At 43.2% G+C, this 13590-nt stretch overlaps 1 protein-coding gene across 1 annotated transcript in view; it reads left to right on the top strand.

The window, feature by feature from the left end:
- LOC139380380 (nck-associated protein 5-like) overlaps positions 1-13590 on the top strand; it is an 85213-nt gene that overhangs the window by 64339 nt on the left and 7284 nt on the right. The window contains exons 7-8 of the mRNA XM_071123010.1: positions 5154-5327; positions 5487-8395. Of these exons, the coding sequence (XP_070979111.1) occupies positions 5154-5327; positions 5487-8395 (3083 nt within the window). The remainder of the gene's footprint in view (positions 1-5153; positions 5328-5486; positions 8396-13590) is intronic.

The following is a 13590-nucleotide window of genomic DNA, read 5'->3' as shown; positions in this document are numbered from 1 at the left end:
TTGGGAAAGAAGATTCCATGGTTCCAGCCAGTGAGGCAGAGGCTAAGAGAGGAGGAATGAAGCTGAGTAATAGATCACTGCGTGATTATTGATCATTGCCCATACTGTATTATGCATTACCTTTTGAGATATGATAGAACTCCAAAACCCAGGGGGCTACAGGTACAGTGAATTGTACAGTCGTGGCCAAAGGTTTTGAGAATGACACAAATATTAATGTTCACAAAGTCTGCTGCCTCAGTTCGTATGATGGCAATTTGAATATACTCCAGAATATTATGAAGAGTGATCAGATGAATTGCAATTAATTGCAAAGTCCCTCTTTGCCATGCAAATGATCTGAATCACCCCAAAAAACATTTCCACTGCATTTCAGCCCTGCCACAAAAGGACCAGCTGACATCATGTCAGTGATTCTCTCGTTAACACAGGTGTTGACGAGGACAAGGCTGGAGATCACGCTGTCATGCTGATTGAGTTCGAGTAACAGACTGGAAGCTTCAAAAGGAGGATGGTTCTTGTAATCATTGTCTTCCTCTGTCAACCATGGTTACCTGCAAGGAAACATGTGCCGTCATCATTGCTTTGCACAAAAAGGGCTTCACAGGCAAGGATATTGCTGCCAGTAAGATTGCACCTAAATCAACCATTTATCAGATCATCAAGAACTTCAAGGAGCGTGGTTCAATTGTTGTGAAAAAGGCTTCAGGGTGCCCAAGAAAGTCCAGCAAGCGCCAGAACCGTCTCCTATAGTTGATTCAGCTGCGGAATCGGGGCACCACCAGTACAGAGCTTGCTCAGGAATGGCAGCAGGCTGGTGTGAGTTCATCTGCATGCACAATAAGGCAAAGACTTTTGGAGGATGGCCTGGTGTCAAGAAGGGCAGCAAAGAAGCCACTTCTCTCCAGGAGAAACATCCAGGACAGACTGATATTCTGCAAAAGGTACAGGGATTGGACTGCTGAGGACTGGGGTAATCCCCTTTCCGATTGTTTGAGGCATCCAGGAAAAAGCTTGTCCGGAGAAGACAAGGTGAGCGCCTCAATCAGTCCTGTGTCATGCCAACAGTAAAGCATCCTGAGACCATTCATGTGTGGGGTTGCTTCTCAGCCAAGGGAGTGGGCTCACTCACAATTTTGCCTAAGAACACAGCCATGAATAAAGAATGGTACCAACACATCCTCCAAGAGACACTTCTCTCAACCATCCAGGAACAGTTTGGTGACGAACAATGCATTTTCCAGCATGATGGAGCACGTTGCCATAAGGCAAAAGTGATAACTACGTAGCTCGGGGAACAAAACATTGATATTTTGGGTCCATGGCCAGGGTTAAATAAGTGTTTTTTTGTCTGAAATACAGCTGTAATGACCCTTTGGGAATACTATAACTTGGTTAAGCTTCTCAAGTATCCGTGAGTTATTTACTCTGAAAAAAAAGAACCTAACAAAGGTAAGACCCAGATGCAGACCATGTCGAATAAACACAATTTTAATATTCCAACAGGGACAGGCAATAGACAAGGCAAGGCAGGCAGAGGTCAGCAAACCAGAGGTGGGGCAATGGTACCAGGCGGCAGGCAGGCTCAGGGTAAGGTAGAGGTTGTTAATCCAGAGTGGGGCATAGGTACCGGTCGGCAGGCAGAGTGGTCAGGCAGGAGTGCTCGGAGTCAGGACACGCAAGGGACAAAACCAGGAGGGCGAGAAAAGAGAGACTCGAAAAAGCAGGAGCTGAGACACAGGTTGACTGGAACAAACAAGCCGAACTAGCAACAGACAAACAGAGAACACAGGTTTAAATACACAAGGGATAATGGAGAAGATGGGCGACACCTGGAGGGGGTTGGAGACAATCACAAAGATCAGGATGTGACAAAAGAATGCAATCTTTCAGTTAACATGCTAATAGAGGTAAAGTGCCTTGCAAAAGTATTCATCCCCCTCAGCGCTTTTCCTATTTTGTTGCATTACAACCTGTAATTTAAATGGATTTTTGGGGGATTTCATGCAAACATTAAATAGTCCAGATTGGTGTGAAATGAAAAAATAACAGGTTTAAAAACATTTTAAACTGAAAAGTGTGCATGCATATGTATTCACCCCCTTTGCTATGAAGCCCCTAAATAAGATCTGGTGCAACCAATTACCTTCAGAAGTCACATAATTAGTTAAATAAAGTCCACCTGTGTGCAATCTAAGTGTCACATGATCTCAGTGTATATATACACCTGTTTTGAAAGGCCCAGAGTCTGCAACACAACTAAGCAAGGGGCACCACCAAGCAAGCGGCACCATGAAGATCAAGAAGCTCTCCAAACAGGTCAGGGACAACGTTGTGGAGAAGAACAGATCAGGGTTGGCTTATAAAAAAATATCTGAGACTTTGAACAACCCACAGAGCACCATCAAATCCATTATAAAAAATGGAAAGAATATGGCACCACAACAAACCTGCCAAGATAGGTCCGCCCACCAAAACATCATGGAACAGGCAAGGAGCGCCTTAATCAAAGAGACCAAAGATAACCCTTAAGGAGCTGCAAAGCTCCACAGCGGAGATTGGAATATCTGTCCATAGGACCACTTTAAGCCATACACTCCACAGAGCAGGGCTTTATGTAAAGAGTGGCCAGAAAAAATCCATTGCTTAAAGAAAAAAATAAGCAAACATGTGTGGGAGACTCCCCAAACATATGGAAGAAGGAACTCTGGTCAGATAAGACTAAAATTGAGCATTTTGGCCATCAAGAAAAACGCAATGTCTGGCGCAAACCCAACACCTCTCATCACCCCGAGAATATCATCCCCCTCAGTGAAGCGTGGTAGCAGCATCATGCTGTGGGGATGTTTTTCATTGGCAGGGACTGGAAAACTGGCCAGAATTGAAAGAATGATGGATGGAGCTAATTACAGGGAAATTCTTGAGGGAAACCTGTCTTCCAGAGATTTGAGTCTGGGGCGGACAATGACCCTAAGCATACTGCTAAAGCAACACTCGAGTGGTTTTTGGGGAAACATTTTTAAATGTCTTGGAATGGCCTAGTCAAAGCCCAGACCTCATCCAATTGAGAATCTGTGGTATGACTTAAAGATTGCTGTACACCAGTGGAACCCATCCAACTTGAAGGAGCGGGAGCAGTTTTGCCTCCCAGTGGCTAAATGTGCCAAACTTATAGAGACACCCCAAGAAACCTGCAGCTGTAATTTCTGCAAAAGTTCGCTCTACAAAGTATTGACTTTGGGGGGGGGGGGGAGTTATGCACGCTCAAGTTTTCTTTTCTTTTTTTGTCTTTTTTGTCTTTGTTTCACCCCCAAAAATATTTTGCATCTTAATTAAACGTGGTAGGCATGTTGTGTGAATCAAATGATGCAACCCCCCCAAAAAATTAATTTTAATTCCAGGTTGTAAGGCAACAAAGTAGGAAATGGCCAAGGGGGTGAATACTTTCGCAAGCCACTGTATTTTCAGTTGAAGTCGGAAATTTACATGCACCTAAGTCAAATACATTTATATTCAGATTTTCACAATTCCTGACTTTTAATCCAAGTAAAAATGTACTGTCTTGGGTCTGTTAGGATCACCACTTTATTTTAAGAATGTGAAATGTCAGAATAATAGTAGAGAGACTGATTTATTTCAGCTTTCATTTCTTTCATCACATTCCCAGTGGGTCAGAAGTTTACATACACTCAAATAGTATTTGGTAGCATTGCCTTAAAATTGTTTAACTTGGGTCAAACATTTTGGGTAGCTTTCCACAAGCTTCCTACAATAAATTGGGTGAATTTCGGCCCATTCCTCCTGACAGAGCTGGTGTAACTGAGTCAGGTTTGTAGGCCTCCTTGCCCACAAATGTTCTATAGGATTGAGGTCAGGGCTTTGTGTTGGCCACTCCAATACCTTGACTTTGTTGTCCTTAAGCCATTTTGCCACAACATTGGAGGTATGCTTGGGGTCATTGTCCATTTGGAAGACACATTTGCAACCAAGATTTAACTTCCTGACTGATGTCTTGAGATGTTGCTTCAATATATTCACATAATTTCTCAACCTCATGATGCCATCTATTTTGTGAAATTCACCAGTCGCTACTGCAGCAAAGCACCTCCAGAACATGATGCTGCCACACCCGTGCTTCACGGTTGGGATGGTGTTCATCGTCTTGCAAGCGGTAGTCATTATGGCCAAACAGTTCTATTTTTCTTTCATCAGACCAGAGGACATTTTTCCAAAAAGTACGATCTTTGTCGCCATGTGCAGTTGCAAACCGTAGTCTGGCTTTTTTTATGGCGGTTTTGGAGCAGTGACTTCTTCCTTGCTGAGCGGCCTTCCAGGTTATGTCGATATAGGACTCGTTTCATTGTTGATATAGATACTTTTGTACCTGTTTCCTCCAGCATCTTCACAAGGTCCTTTGCTGTTGTTGTGGGATTGATATGCACTTTTTGCACCAAAGTACATTTACCTCTAGGAGACAGAACGCGTCTCCCTCCTGAGCGGTATGATGGCTGAGTGGTCCCATGGTGTTTATACTTGCGTACTATTGTTTGTACAGATGGACGTGGTACCTTCAGGCATTTGGAAATTGCTCCCAATGATGAACCAGACTTGTGGTCTACCATTTTTTTTCTGAGGTCTTGGCTGATTTCTTTTGATTTTGCCATGATGTCAAGCAAAGAGGCACTGAGTTTGAAGGTAGGCCTTGAAATACATCCACAGGTACACCTCCAATTGACTCAAATGATGTCAATTAGCCTATCGGAAGCTTCTAAAGCCTTGACATAATTTTCTGGAATTTTCCAAACTATTTAAAGGCACAGTCAACTTCTGACCCAGTTAAATAATCTGTTTTTAAACAATTGTTGGAAAAATTACTTTTGTCATGCACAAAGTAGATTTCCTAACCGATTTGCCAAAACTATAGTTTGTTAATAACGAGACATTTGTGGAGTGCTTGAAAAATGAGTTTTAATGACTCCAACCTAAGTGTATATAAACTTCCGACTTCAACTGTAGATAGTACTTTGGCCTCTTCTGCTGCACATTAGTTTTTACTTTGTATCGTACTGAGCAGTAGGTGCCTGGATCACTATCTACTCTCCAGAGGCAGTAAAGATTGAATTGAATTTCTGAACACACTCCTTATTTTTCAGGAGGTCCAACGGAATGGGAAGGCCGGTGTTCCTGCAGTGAGGTGGCCCAGCCTGCTGAGTCTGACCTGTCCACACAGTAGCTGCAGTGGCAGTGAGGCCTCCTTATCCAGTGCCTGTAGTGAGTACACCAGTGGCTCACATACTTGGGCAGAAGGACGCGGCTCCACCAAGCAGGTGAGTCTCCCAGTCTGATCTTAAACAAATTGCTGTTTCATTCAGTGAAGTAAACTTGTAATAAGTTACTATGCAGGAAGGTTCCTCAACATTCATCAATAAATTCCATGTCTTCTTTTTTCTTGTTGATGACTAAATTGTCTCTCTCTTTTGTAACAGTCTGCAATAAATCGAGAGAAGAGGATGAGTGCAACTTATTGCTCTGTCTCAGCAGAGCAGCCGGACCTAAGCTGGAAAGAGGGCCACATTCTGAAGGGCCTAAAGAGGCTCCAAATGCGCAGCCCAGCTCCCCAGGAGCCATCTTCACTTGCCTCCACGTCACATTTCAAGAACTGCATGACCTCCAACGAGGGCATATACTCTCTAGGGGTCAAGTGTCATCCAATAGGGGTACTGCCCGCATTGGCAAAGGGAAAGCCTTTCAAGCCAGGAGCAGGAGTCAGTACCTTAATCTCTGACTCGGACGATGCAGATGATGAATCGCCTCAATCCCCAGTCAGGGAGTCTTGCTGCCCACCCATCAAAGACACTCATCATCTGGAAGGACAGCCTGCGTCTGAATTGGAAATGGCACAAGGGGAAAAGAGATTTATGGACTACAACTCCCAAGAGGAGCCTGTAAGACTCGTAAGAAGTCCCAGCAACCCCCCCTCACCTATCAAAGACGTCTTCTTGCTCAAGGGTCCTACACTGAAGCCTGGACTTAGCCCAACAGCGACCCCTACCACTGTGAGTGGACTTGAGAATACAAACTGGATAGAAAAAGACAAGCAGTCTGCCTTTACAAACTGGAATGTTATGGACAGTTGCAATTTGAGGCCAGAGAGTGTTAAACAGCCACAAGAAAAAGTTACAGACAAACAACTAGAGACAGGGGCTAGGGAAGTGAGACAACCCATTCATCATTCAGCATCCAGAGCTCTGAGTTGGGTTAGTGAGGTCAGACAGCGCAGTGCTTCCATGGATACGAAGCATTACAGAGAGCCGAACAGCCAGGGTGAAATTGATACCAAGGACTACACCATTTTGGAGTCCCGACAGAGGAAAGCAAAGCCTAAGGCCTGCAACTCAGCAAGGAAGGCCTTTTTCCTCCGAAGCAAGAGTGCGGACGGAGGCCCAGACCAGGCCAAGCTGCACCAGCCTCTACATCAGAAGCTGATAAAGGTCAATCAAAGGTCCAAGAACCACATGAACACTCCTGAGTCCAGTGGCCCTGGCACAAAGACTTACCTCAACAAGGCACCAGGTCCAGCAAAGGCATCAGTACAAATGTTTGAGAAAGGTAAGAATGCTACTGGTGCAAGAACTTCAGGGCCACTTGAGAATAGGGTACAGAGGTCCCCTTCTTCTTCACCTCAGAAACTGGTCAAGGTATTTAAGCCCCCTGGGCTGAATGATTACCCCAAGAGACCATCTAAAGTATCCCAACCAGTCTCCAAACTCCCATCAAGTGGAGCAAAAGCCCCCAACTCCAACAATTCAGCTTGCTTTCCACTCAAACAGAGACAGCAAGACCAGCACTCCGATCCACCTCGCAATGATATCAGGTCCCTTTCTCCTCCACCCCCACCAGGTCGGACCACCTCCCTACTAATACGACCTGATCATGACTCATTACCTCAGGCGCATAAGCCTGTGGTTCAGCCCCAAACCTCTAGCACTGTGAAGGCAACCACCAATAGCACCAAATCTCAGTCAAGTCATCATTCATCTATTTTACAAAAGCAAGCTCAAGCCCCCATCAAAATGCAAGACACTCATCATATGGATCACAAAATGGGCTCTCAGATGAAAAAGTATCCGAAACTGGTCCCTACCAAAGTTCACCATACCTTACCAACTTCTACCCCTATTCAAGAATCTAAGGAAACAGCCTATTCCCAATCCTCACTGAGCTGGACTGTGGCACAAGCTTCCCATCAGGAAAATAGTGCCCCCTTTGTGGTGCCAAACCAGGGCTGTTTACCTGTGTCCCAGCAAAGCAATGATGAGCTACAAAGTACAGAGCTCTTACCTCAAGCCTCAGCATCTCTTCTCTGCCATGGCATAGTTAGTAACTCTCAACATTCTATGACCAGGGTAGTGAAGTCATCCATTATTTTTGGCTCCAAAACCAATGAGTCAACCTCAAAGCCGGGCAACAACTCTACAGTTAACACTGCTACAAGGGGAGTGCAGACTTTTGAAAACCTTTACCAGGACACCTACACACGTCCAATGATGCACTGTGTCAATGCAGCTGTAGCCAAGGTCAATGCTAGGAGAAATCTCAAGACCCGCTGTAGCTCACTAGAGGAGCCTACACTCCCACATACAGCAGCAGAGAATGGTGTAACTTTGGACTGGGGATTTGATGAAGAGGGCTGGCTATTCAAGCGCTCAGTCTCAGTCTCTACCCAGCCTCCTATCCACCCAGTTATGGGCATGAACGGAGCAAAGGCTCGCAGTCAAAGCTTCGGAGCACGTTACATGGACAGACCAAACGTCAGCAGATCAGGAAAAGTCCGTTCTCACATCAAAACTAACTCAGGAAGCTCTTTGAACTCTCTTGGTGATGTATTTTGGGGCAGTATGAGTTGCTCCAACAGCTACCATTGTCCCATGAACAGATCCCACGTTAACAATTTCATGATTGAGGAAGGCTTACCACTACCTCCACATCTGGGGGCTTCCAGTGATCGATTTGATCTGAAACACAAGAGGTTAAACTCAACATCACATCTCCAGACTGAGATACAGCTCTCTAGCACCTTCTGTGAACCCATCCATGGGGAACCAGAAAGGCAGTCCACCATCGAGGAGAAGGTCATGATGGGAATCAAGGAGAATTTGCAGAAATCTCAGGAGCAGGAGAAGACAACTGAAACTAAGCAGAAATCCGTCTCATCCCTGGCAAACTGGTTCGGATTCCGTAAGAACAAGCTCCCAGCTCCGAGTGGCAAAAACGTAGATACTCAAAAGGGAAAGGAGGAGAAGAAGGAGCCTAAGCTTGGATCTCTCTTGGGTGGGAAGCAGGCAAAGTCCGACAAAAAGGAGAGGAGGAAAAGTGAAGGTCATCGAATGGACAGGTAAGGCTTTTATATTGTTTAGGTTGGGTAGCTGAGAAGTAATGTTGACTGTTTTACTGCTGGGAAAATAATGTTTTTGAGAGGCATCAAGATAATGTAACATCTCATTAATTACAAAATAATGCTTTGCTTTATTGAAATGCATTTGTCATACTTACCACAAAGGCCGAAATATACTGTACTATATATTCGTAACCAGAGATGCAGTAAAGATTAAAATCAATGAAATCCAACATCAGTATCTCTGCTTAAACCCCCTAGAGTCGACTGACGCACCTGTGCATCAATCTAAGTTGCATTACAAAAAAATCCCCATCAAAATCCGTCAGTTTTATCTGTTTGTTTTGCATTGGATGCGTCTCAATCCATCAAAACCACTAGTGTCGCAATTCCTCATCTGCGGTCTAAGATAGCAGAGCTAGAGCTGTGTTATTCAGACCATGAGACATTCTAAAAATGTGTCTTCTCACGTAAATGTCTGTTGCATCCGAACGGTTTGGCCGACAAACTCAGTTTTACTCCAAGGCCCCCACAAGTGTCAGGAGACTCGTCTGAAGTCGATACGGTCCATGTGCCAATTCTGTTTGGTAGAGTCCGAACCGTTTGAGCTACAAACTAATGGGACTCCACTGTGGAAAGAGGAAATTCTCTCCGTTTTTCTCTACGACCCCCACAAGTGGCTCAGGACTCGTCTGGATGTAACCGGTACCGGTTAAGAAAAACAAATGAAAGAATGAAGGTACAGTAGTCTGTGCTTGACCAAAAAAGAGGTTCAATATGTGTAAAAATGTATATATAAACATATATACAGTTGAAGTCGGAAGTTTACATACACCTTAGCCAAAAACTCAGTTTTTCACAATTCCTGATATTGAATCCTAGTAATAAATCCCTGTCTTAGGTCAGTTAGGATCACCACGTTATTTTAAGAATGTGAAATGTCAGAATAATAGTAGAGAGAATTATTTATTTCATTTCTTTCATCCCAGCGGGTCAGAAGTTTACATACACTAAAATATTATTTGGTAGCATTGCCTTAAAATTGTTTAACTTGGGTCAAATGTTTCGGGGAGCCTTCCACAACCTTCCCAGAATAAGTTGGGTTAATTTTGGCCCATTCCTCCTGAGAGACCTGGTATAAATGAGTCAGGTTTGTAGGCCTCCTTGCTCGCACACGCTTTTTCAGTTCTGCCCACAAATTTTCAATAGGATCGAAGTCAGGGCTTTGTGATGGCCACTCCAATACCTTAACTTTGTTGTCCTTAAGCCATTTTGCCACAGCATTGGAGGTATGCTTGGGGTCATTGTCCATTTGGAAGACCCATTTGCAACCAAGCTTTAACTTCCTGACTGATGTCTTGAGATGTTGCTTCAATATATCCACATAATTTCCCACCCTCATGATGCCATCTATTTTGTGAAATGCCCCAGTCCCTCTGCAGCAAAGCACCCCCAGAACATGATGCTGCCACCCCCGTGCTTCACGGTTGGGATGGTGTTCTTCGGCTTGCAAGCCTCCCCCTTTTTCCTCCAAACATAACGATTGTCATTATGGCCAAACAGTTCTATTTTTGTTTCATCAGACCAAAGAATATTTCTCCAAAAAGTAGGATTTTTGTCCCCATGTGCAGTTGCAAACCGTAGTGTGGCTTTTTTATGGCGGTTTTGGAGCAGTGGCTTCTTCCTTGCTGAGCGGCCTTTCAGGTTATGTCGATATAGGACTAATTTTACTGTGGATATAGCTACTTTTTTACCTGTTTCCTCCAGCATCTTCACAAGGTCCTTTGCTGTTGTTGTGGTATTGATTTGCACTTTTCGCACCAAAGTACGTTCATCTCAAGGAGACAGAACGCGTCTCCTTCCTGAGCGGTATGACGGCTGTGTGGTCCCATGGTGTTTATACTTGTGTACTATTGTTTGTACAGTTGAAAGTGGTACCTTCAGGTGTTTGGAAATTGCTGCCTAGGATGAACCAGATTGTGGAGGTCTACAATTTTTATTTCTGCAATCTTGGCTGATTTCTTTAGATTTTCCCATGATGTCAAGCAAAGAGGCACTGAGTTTGAAGGTAGACCTTGAAATACATCCACAGGTACACCTCCAATCGACTCAAATTATGTCAATTAGCCTAACGGAAGCTTATAAAGCCATGATATCATTTTCTCGAATTTTGCAAACTGTTTAGAAGCATATTCAACTTAGTGTATGTAAACTTCTGACCCACTGAAATTGTGATACAGTGAAATATAAGTGAAATAATCTGTCCGTAAACAATTGATGGAAAAATGGCATGTGTCATGCACAAAACTATAGTTTGTTAAAACCTCTCTGGGATATGTGGGATGCTAGCGTCCTACCTGGCCAAAAGACAAAAGCCAAATTCAAATAAATTACTATAAAAATCTAACTTTCATGAAATCACACATGCAAGATATCAAATTAAAGCTAAACTTGTGAATCCAGCCAACATGTCAGATTTCAAAAAGGCTTTTCGGCGAAAGCAAACGATGCAATTATCTCTGAGGATAGCACCATAGTAAACAAACACTGACAAGCACATTTCAACCCTCCAGGCACGACACAAAACACAGAAATAAAGGTATAATTCCTTATATAATTCCTTTCCTTTGGCGAGTTTATTTTTTTGGCACTCCAATATGTCCCATAAGCATCACAAATGGTCCTTTTGTTCGATTAATTCCGTCTATATATATCCAAAATGTCCATTTATTTGGCGTGTTTGATCCAGAAAAACACTGGTTCCAACTTGCTCAATGTGACTACAAAATATGTCAAAATTTACATGTAAACTTTGCCAAAACATTTCAAACTACTTTTGTAATACAACTTTAGGTATTTTTAAATGTAAATAATCGATACAATTGAAGACGGGATGATCTGTGTTCAATACAGGAGGAAAACAAACGGTAGCTAGCTAGCAGGTCACGCGTCTCTAACAAAGAGTCCTCTTCACTCTAGTCTCGTTCTGAACTGTGTAACTTCTTCATTACACAAAATAAAAAACCTCAACCAATTTCAAAAGACTGTTGACATCCAGTGGAAGCGGTAGGAACTGCAAGAAGGTCCCTTAGCAATCTGGATTCCCAATGAAAACCCATTGAAAAGAGTGACTTAAAAAAAAAATATCTGAATGGTTTGTCCTCGGAGGTTCGCCTGCAAAATAAGTTCTGTTATACTCACAGACATGATTCAAACAGTTTTAGAAGCTTCAGAGTGTTTCTATCCAAATCTACTAATAATATGCATATCTTATCATCTGGGGATGAGTAGCAGGCAGTTGAATTTGGGCATGCTTTTCATCCAAAATTCCGAATGCTGCCCACTATGCTAGAGCACTTTTAAACAAGAAATTTGTGGAGTGGTTGAAAAACGAGTTTTAATGACTCCAACCTAAGAGTATGTAACTGTCAACTGTCGTGGCCAAAAGTTTTGAGAATGACACAATTATTCATTTCCACAAAGTTTTCTGCTTCAGTGTCTTTAGATATTTTTGTCAGATGGTACAATGGAATACTGAAGTGTAATTACAAGCATTTCATGTGTCAAAGGCTTTTATTGACAATTACATGAAGTTGATGCAAAGAGTCAATATTTGCAGTGTTGACTCTTTTTTTTCAAGACCTCTGCAATCTGCCCTGGCATACTGTCAATTAACTTCTGGGCCACATCCTGACTGATGGCAGCCCTTTCTTGCATAATCAATGCTTGGAGCTTGTCAGAATTTGTGGGTTTTTGTTTGTCCACCCTTCTCTTGAGGATTGACCACAAGTTCTCAATGGGATTAAGGTCTGGGGAGTTTCCTGGCCATGGACCCAAAATGTCAATGTTTTGTTCTCCGAGCCACTTTGACTTATGGCAAGGTGCTCCATCATGCTGGAAAAGGCATTGTTGTTCCTGGATGGTTGGGAGAAGTTGCTCTCGGAGGATGTGTTGGTACCATTCTTTATTCATGGCTGTGTTCTTAGGCAAAATTGTGAGTGAGCCCACTCCCTTGGCTGATACGCAACCCCACACATGAATGGTCTCAAGATGCTTTACTGTTGGCATGACACAGGACTGATGGTAGCGCTCACCTTGTCTTCTCTGGACAAGCTTTTTTCTGGATGCCCCAAACAATCGGAAAGGGGATTCATCAGAGAAAATGACTTTACCCCAGTCCTCAGCAGTCCAATCCCTGTACCTTTTGCAGAATATCTGTCTGTCACGGATGTTTTTCTTGGAGAGAAGTGGCTTCTTTGCTGCCCTTCTTGACACCAGGCCATCCTCCAAAAGTCTTTGCCTCACTGTGCGTGCAGATGCACTCACACCAGCCTGCTGCCATTCCTGAGCAAGCTCTGTACTGGTGGTGCCCCAATCCTGCAGCTGAATCAACTTTAGGAGATGGTCCTGGCGCTTGCTGGACTTTCTTGGGCGCCCTGAAGCTTTCTTCACAACAATTGAACCGCTCTCCTTGAAGTTCTTGATGATCCGATAAATGGTTGATTTAGGTGCAATCTTACTGGCAGCAATATCCTTGCCTGTGAAGCCATTTTTGTGCAAAGCAATGATGATGGTACATGTTTCCTTGCAGGTAACCATGGTTGACAGAGGAAGAACAATGATTCCAAGAACCATCCTCCTTTTGAAGCTTCCAGTCTGTTATTCGAACTCAATCAGCATGACAGAGTGATCTCCAGCCTTGTCCTCATCAACACTCACACCTGTGTTAACTAGAGAATCACTGACATGATTTCAGCTGGTCCTTTTGTGGCAGGGCTGAAATGCAGTGGAAATGTTTTGGGGGATTCAGTTCATTTGCATGGCAAAGAGGGACTTTGCAATTAATTGCAATTCATCTGATCACTCTTCATAACATTCTGGAGTATATGCAAATTGCCATCATACAAACTGAGGCAGCAGAATTTGTGAAAATTAATATTTGTGTCATTCTCAAAACTTTTGGCCACGACTGTACACTACCGGTCAAAAAGTTTTAGAACACCTACTCCTTCAAGGATTTTTTAAAATTATTTTTACATTTTCTACATTGTAGAATAATAGTGAAGACATCAAAACTTTTAAATACACGTATGGAATCATATAGTAGCCAAAAAGGTTTAAACAAATCAAAATATATTTGATATTCACCAAATAGTCAGTTTTTGCCTTGACAGTTTTGCACACTCTTGGCATTC

This window comes from Oncorhynchus clarkii, chromosome 22, assembly GCF_045791955.1.
Source record: "Oncorhynchus clarkii lewisi isolate Uvic-CL-2024 chromosome 22, UVic_Ocla_1.0, whole genome shotgun sequence".
NCBI classification, from domain to species: domain Eukaryota; kingdom Metazoa; phylum Chordata; class Actinopteri; order Salmoniformes; family Salmonidae; genus Oncorhynchus; species Oncorhynchus clarkii.
Note: the sequence above shows the minus strand (reverse complement) of the source record. Positions and strands in the feature narration are given on the sequence as shown.